The 7,774-nt window shown below is 41.2% G+C and overlaps 1 protein-coding gene across 4 annotated transcripts in view; it reads left to right on the forward strand.

The window, feature by feature from the left end:
• The window catches only part of col8a2 (collagen, type VIII, alpha 2), a 123,208-nt gene extending 115,863 nt beyond the window's left edge, over window positions 1-7,345 (forward strand). For all 4 annotated transcript variants that reach the window (XM_035949409.2, XM_035949410.2, XM_055018239.1 and 1 more), the window contains one exon: window positions 1,994-7,345. In XM_035949409.2, the coding sequence (XP_035805302.1) occupies window positions 1,994-3,897 (1,904 nt within the window). In that variant the 3' untranslated portion in view covers window positions 3,898-7,345. The remainder of the gene's footprint in view (window positions 1-1,993) is intronic.
• Window positions 7,346-7,774: the final 429 nt, after the last annotated feature.

The raw sequence follows: 7,774 nt of genomic DNA on the forward strand, positions 1-7,774 counted from the left end.
AAAACTGAGGTTATCCACTAGGGGTGCAAAAAGTAGAAGTAGTAGAAGACATATTATCTAACCAATTTGTCAATGTCTGTTTTACTTCCTCTTTGAAATGAGCATATGGACTACTCTGGTTTCTTTTACAATTTGTCTGATTTTTCTGACAAGTTGCCTTCCATTAACTGTAAGACTTTTCTTGCGGTGCTTGCTTGCTGCATCCTCAAGTTATATGTTGAAACATAAGCATTAATGACAGGAAGAAAGGTTTGTGTGTTTTGTAGTTTTGCACCCAGGTTTGATATACCTCAGAGTCATGAAATCCCTCATGTATTTACATGCATACATTCATACCTGACTGTTAAAGCATTATTTGAAATGTATAACACTACAACCCGAATGCTGTTTATCATTATTAAGCTTTTCACTACATCATTTTTGATTTTGTCGATAGGGCTGCATGTCTCATGATCTACCAGCAGGGGGAAGTAATGGTCCATGGTAGAAGTATAATAAGACGATTTCTAGAGATGGTTGAGGAAAGGGAATTAGTAATTTTTCCTCATTACATTTCAGTGACCAACAGGATCTAGATTCATGCTGTGGATGCAGGGGCAGATACCAGGTTTTGGACGTCATGTAGCATACTGTGCTTTCACTGGATGTGGTTTAACAATGACAAAAAATTTGTTGCTCACCTTAAGGACAAAACAAGCTCGAACTATCTTCAAAACTAAATTTCGAACAGGATGGGACAGCAAAAGTAGTGATTACTCCATGATAAATTGCATTTTTGTTTGACAGAGGTTCAACTGTTTGGACACAGCACACTTCGAAATATGGATATTTGTCATGTATGCCATATTATCCAAAAAACATCAATTGAGATCTCCTCTGGCTATTTGATCTACCTTGAAGAGTAATTTACAGGCACTGTGTTGCTGAGATGAGGCAGTGGAACAACAAGCTATTTCATACTGGCAACAAGTTACTGTAGACTGCAGACCAAGCTTGTGTGGCTGCCCTTCTGGCCTCGTTTTTATTCCCCACTGTGCTCTGACAGAATAATGAGACAGTTTATGATGTGCAGTACACTTTGCAGTCTGTTTTCCTCTGTATTACCCAATCAAAAAAATTCTCAAACCTAATAGTGCTGCCAAGCAGTTCGTCAGTTAGGAAAACAGAAAATTTAGATCCAGTACTGACAAATATATAAAGCATTAAACAGACTAGGGACCTGCCTTTCAATCAATCTGTACTTTCATAATCTTTGGCCACATACAGCTCTGAGCATGTGAAGAAAATAGATGAATGTGTAAATTATCAAAGTAGCCAAAGAATCCCTTTGGGTGACTTGATGAGCTAAACGTCTTTATCTCTGAACTCATACTGAGCCATAAAAACATGCAAATAAGATTTTAAAATGTCACAGTTTTCTTTGTCTTTTTCTTATGTTTTTAGATTCCCATTTGGCTATGTGCCTTTTGGCATAACATTTATAAATACAATCCACAATTCCCAGGCTTAAATGTGATATGACAGATTCAATTTTCATTTCCCCATGTAATAATGTGGTAATGTCAGGTGTGTTTGTGTCTTCTCTTGTAGTGTCTTAGAAGATGCTACGTTTACTGCATCTATACCGACAGTGACAATGTTGTTCCAATACATCATTTGTTCATCATGATTTAAAAAATGACAGCTAATTCCAAATATCTACACTAAACAATTTACATTTTTGGATAGTACTTTGGAGACTAACTTTATGGATACACTGAGAAACTTTTGTTGGTTTGGAAATGGTAGACAATGTGTCAAGTCTACATACGCATTTCTCTGCTGTTCTTCTCAAAGTGGAATGTGTACACATCATTCAGTTGACAACTCAGAAGCAATCGCTAGCAATGAAAATAGATTACATATTTTACTGTTTCTAAATGTCTTCAAAATCCAATAATTAAAACACCTCTTGCATATAATTATACTAACAGCTTTATCATATTCTTTCTAGATATGCCACCAATGATGGAAGTCAAAGGTGAACCTGGCCCCCAAGGAAAACCAGGACCAAGAGGCCCCCCTGGGCCACCAGGACTTTCAGGGAAACCTGGACTTGGGAAACCGGGCCTCAATGGTCAACCAGGACCTCAGGGACCATCTGGTTTTCCAGGGATTGGTAAGCCTGGACTTCCAGGTCTCCCAGGAAAGCTTGGACCAAAGGGTATGCCAGGACTTAATGGTGAGGTTGGTCCTCGTGGTGAACCAGGTCCCCGTGGTCCTCCTGGACAGCCGGGGCTCCCTGGCCCAGCTGGTCTGTCTTTGAATGGGAAACCTGGTCTTCCAGGTATTAGAGGCCCCCCTGGATCTCGTGGTGAGCCAGGAATAAAGGGTATTTCTGGCCCACCAGGGGAGCGTGGACTTAAGGGTGAGAATGGAAATGGGAAGCCGGGGGTTCCAGGTATAAGGGGTCCTCCTGGACTCAAAGGCAGTTCAGGACCACCTGGTCTTCCAGGTATAGGAAAACCAGGACTAAAAGGTTTGCCTGGACTTCCTGGTCTTAAAGGTGATCAAGGACTCCCAGGGGATCGAGGACAACCAGGAGAGCCTGGGGCTCCAGGTCTACAAGGTCTGCCTGGGCCAATTGGGTTAGGGAAGCCTGGATTAGATGGACTTCCGGGACAACCAGGTATACTCGGTCCAAAAGGGGAGCCAGGGCCCAGGGGTAATCCTGGAATTCCTGGGACTCCTGGCTATGGAAAACCTGGTCTGGGTGGACCAAAGGGAGACAAGGGTCATGGTGGATTTCCTGGTCTCCCAGGGGACAAAGGCGAGCAAGGAATGGTTGGCCCAATTGGGGAGCCAGGTCTTGATGGACAACCAGGAGCGCCAGGACTTCAAGGCCCAATGGGGCTCCCAGGAAAACATGGAATGCCAGGGCAGAAGGGAGAGCTCGGGCCCCAGGGCCCTCCAGGACTGCCTGGCCTTAGAGGTGACCAAGGCCCAAACGGATCCCCAGGAAAAGCTGGTATCCCAGGGGAAAAAGGCATCCCAGGGCTGAATGGCCCTATTGGAAGACCTGGAGCCAAAGGTGAGGCAGGGCATATTGGCCTACCTGGGAATCCAGGGTTGACAGGTGCTCCGGGGCCTAAAGGGGAGTCAGGGTTTATAGGAACTCCAGGCCCTAGGGGCCAGTCAGGAATTCCTGGTCTTCAGGGACCCATGGGGCCCATGGGCCCACAAGGTGTTCCTGGTCCAAAGGGTGAAGCCGGACTTCCAGGGCCTCCAGGGCTGGGTAAATTTGGTGAGAAGGGAGCTATAGGTCCCCAAGGACCTCCAGGGAAACCAGGGCCTTCTGGGCTTAATGGCAACGCTGGCCCCCCAGGGCCTCCAGGACCCCCTGGGCCTCCAGGAAATGGCCAAACAGTTGTTGCAGGGCCTACAGATTCAGAGTTGGAGGGGGATGAAGTACCAGGGGACAGGAAGGGGCCTGCATACACTCAGGTTCCACTCTCTGCCTCTGTGGCACCAGCCTTCACAGCCATTCTCACCACACCTTTCCCCCCCTCTGGCATGCCAATCAAATTTGACAGGACCCTGTACAATGGGCAAAATGCGTACAGCTCTTCTACTGGCATGTTCACCGCTCCTTTATCTGGTGTCTACTACTTTGCGTACCACATGCATGTAAAGGGAACTAGCCTGTGGGTGGCATTGTACAAGAACAATGTACCAGCCACTTACACCTATGATGAATACAAGAAAGGCTACATGGACCAGGCATCTGGTAGTGCTGTCCTAGAGCTGAAGGAGGGTGACCAGGTATGGGTCCAGATGCCCTCGGATCAGGCAAATGGCCTCTATTCCACCGAGTACATTCATTCCTCCTTCTCAGGATTTCTGCTCTGTCCCACATAACCCTGTCCTTTCCTTAAACCATGTTCCTGTATGGGCACCTCAGAGCAGCCCTAAATCTAAAATACCTGCATCTGTAATAGAAACACAAAACTCATACATTTCTCAATATCATTGCCATCATCTTTATATGTCTTGCCCTCGACAACATCAGCAAAAGAAAAGACAAACTTTGTGAATGAAATATGGAGAGTTTTAAAAGGCAGGGGAAGGAATTTCATACTGTCTTCTTTATTTCAATGTCCTTCAAATGTGTGTTTTGGGTTGTATTTTATGTTGGTGTTTTTTAGCTTATATTATTTTAATTATTATATTGTCATAATTTTATTGTTATTATTTGGTCCTCATCATCATTGTTGTTATTGTTTATTGGATTCAGACTATTAAGTGCCTTACTTTGTAATGTGCTAGTAACAGACCTTCCCGTGTGACTGCACATCCTGCCCACATGCTCTGACATAAGGACGACATCACCAAACCCTGGGGGGTGATTGGTTCCCTGGCTGCAGTCACGTCCCCCTTGTGTGTTATTTAAACCATGAATGGCAAGACTGACATAAAGAGCAACACCACAGCATGGAAAATATAGACATACAATCGTGAAACAAGGCATTTGATGCTGTAATACCATTACTTTTCACTTTTCTTTTGTTTGACCTTTTTGGTACTCTAAACATTTGCTACATTAAACCTATTAATGGGATTAAATAGTTGTTTTTAGAGTGAGATATATATTTTGACAGTTAGTTGGCATAAGCACATGTTGGGTGCTTTTTTTCTGTTTCTTTCTGTGTCTAGTAGCCAATCTTTTAACATTATGGTTCTTTGTCTTTCTTGTAATTTACTGAACTTCCAACAAATACAATCCAATAAATATGACCTCGCAGTATTAGAATTGTCACATTTAAATTGCCCTTTTAAAGAGGATCAACATCATCATGCAATGACAGTGCCTTTTTTTTTTAACTTTCAGGACAATTTCAAATTATATGTATGCATACAGTCAATGTTTACATGCCATAGAATAGATACAGGAAGAAATTGCAAATGGACAGCAAGTACACATGTATAGCTAGATCGATGGCCTGTTTCCTTCTATCGATCTGACTGTTTCCCATTTGCACTGCAAATCCCATCACCATGTTGCAGGCATCCTCTTCTCATGCTCCGACCATGACATCACTGATTTCTAATGGTCTACTACCTATTAATAAGTCATTCCAAATGCGCAATATGCACTGCCATACTAGAAAAGCCCCATTCGAACCATATATTGCAAAATCTGTGAAGACGCTGAAAACTTGATTCTGCTTATAGAAAGTAAGGTGACAATGGATGACAAATACAAGACACCCACTTCTTCTGTCAGTGCAATTTCTATGTGACTTGTGATTGCTGCTGGGTGAATGAGAGCAATTTTGAATCATTTGTTGTTCTGAATGAAATGACTTTCTATTCATTTCCAAACCAATGTGTCAAAAATAGCTGGATTATTGTTTAGCTTAATGGAGCATCTGTAGCTACAACAACAGGATGTTTCAGAACCAAATAATGTCAAAGCGTCTGGCTGGAAATGAGAATCGATTTGCATTTACACCATGAATAAGTAAAGGGACTGACTGAGGCCCGCAGGTTGTGAAATACAGGTTGTGTAACATTTAACAAACCCCTGCCAGATTTCTGGGAGAGGTGGCAGGTCAGAGGTGAGAGCTGTGTATTTACTCAATTCTGTTGGATGAAGCATTAAAGATACACTTTGTGCATGCATGTGCTTGTATGTTCTCATAGGTGTACCCTCCTGTCTGTTATTGTGTCAGTTTGTGTGTGTAGCGGTATCACATGGTGCCCTTAGCGTTCAGGTCAAGAACACATCAGCAAAGATAATAATAATAAACTTGAATGAAGTTACAAAACCTGAGGAAGTGCTTACGTTCCTGTCAATGTTCAACAAAAATTCTGAATTTTTTTGCCTCCTTTGGGAGAATCTCACAATAGGCTTACTTGACAACACTCCGATGATGCCTTTGCAAAGTAAGGGAACAAGCTATGAAACAGGTGATGAATGTGACATAGGAAACAAAACACAATAGAAATGAAATAGGTATAGTGATATTCTTTTTAACACTGAACAGGCCATTTTGCATATTGGTCCAATGAACGGCATAATGGCATGCAATAATTCTGAATTGTTCGGAGTCATGAACAAAAACAGACATACTATGAAGTGTACAAAATCTTTGTTCAATGGTTCCAGTTAAGGAAGACAAAAGATACAGAGGTCTGGGAAAAACTGTTGTGATTTAACTATGAAAAGTTGGTGCTTATATTACTGTCTCTGTGCCTTCACATGTCTCAGCTCAGACAGAATTTCCGAATCTAACTTATGCCGCCCAAACACTTGTTACACTGAATGGCAACTACCTTACACCCTGATGGAGGAATGTCAATGTACAGGAGGATTGTGCCAAATATTGAGCTTTGCAATTAGAATGAATGTATAATGTTTGACTGATTTACTATAGTTTCTATAAACTATAGAAACAATGCTGTGTCACTACACACAAACAGTAACTCATTTAAATTGCTCTGGAAAAGCAGTGTGAGGATCAGGCCTAATCAGTATTTTACATCGACGTAATGCACTTACTCTAACCCTTTCTGTCTCATAACACCAGTGCACCTACAACTACTATGTATCATTGTTATTATGTGAGTCTACACAGCAGTCCAAGGCTCGTTATGTACTGTATGTTGCTTTTTTTTGTTGCTTCTATTTGTGGACATATGAAATGGTGATGAGAGTTACATGTGGCTATTACTCTCTGTCCTTACGTTTTCATAGACAATGTCACTTGCTTGCTGAGTTTGCAATGCGCGCAAATCATTTAACAAGTGTCAGTAAGATCCATGTACCGCCTCAATCACAAAACTGCTTTGAAGTGTTTCTTTTTTTCTGTTTTTCTTTATAAAAACAAACAGCAAAAATGTCAAAAAAAAACAAGATTTCACAAATGCTTCGGTTTCTTAAGGGATATTTGTTTGTTTTAGTTTCAATAAATACAAACGGCCATTCCCTTTTGCACATGAAATTAATGAAGATGTATTTATACATTTATGATAATTTAATAGGGATGCCAAAACCGACCACCGAAGCCTAGAACATATAAATGGTATTTAACAGCATTGATGAGTAAAGAGCATTTACAACATGTAGTTAGCATTCTAGAGTTGTTTGTGAAGGAATTATTTGTGGACTTTTATTTTCTATTTGTGTAATGTACAATATATCAACGTATAGGATTTTTGTCATACAAGGCTATTGCGTGCACTCTATGCAATAGAATTTGGGTATAAAATGCACTCCTTTTGATTGAAAAATGTTTGTCTGCTTATACAAAATCTACAGTACTTGATTGTATTGATACCACATCAATAAAAAAACTTTCTTGTATGTCGGTGTCAGGCTTTGATTTCTGTTTACTGTGTGGCTGTGTTATAAATCAATGTGAAGTTACTGGAATGTAGAGGCGTCACTGCTACGTTAGTCCCATCAGTGGCCTTTGAGGAGCTGTATCGAGTAATTTAGTGTAGAAATCTGTTGCAGATAAAGGAATGGGCACCAGAGGGAGATATACAATTATAGTCAGAACAGAATTTCAGGCCTGTGATAGATCTGAGACATCCTGTCAGTAAAGCTTCTTCTGCTGCAGGTGATCATATATAATAAATAAAGTTCAGACATGAATATAAAATTGTAAATACAAACATGAGCAAACAAACTAACTTTTAATTATTACAAATACACCCACTGATTTGGACCCCAAACCTTATAGTATGTAATGTGCATACCTTAATAGGTTATTGGCGCTGCTTGAGATGT

This window comes from Amphiprion ocellaris, chromosome 15 (genome assembly GCF_022539595.1).
Source record: "Amphiprion ocellaris isolate individual 3 ecotype Okinawa chromosome 15, ASM2253959v1, whole genome shotgun sequence".
In the NCBI taxonomy this organism is placed as follows: Eukaryota; Metazoa; Chordata; class Actinopteri; family Pomacentridae; genus Amphiprion; species Amphiprion ocellaris.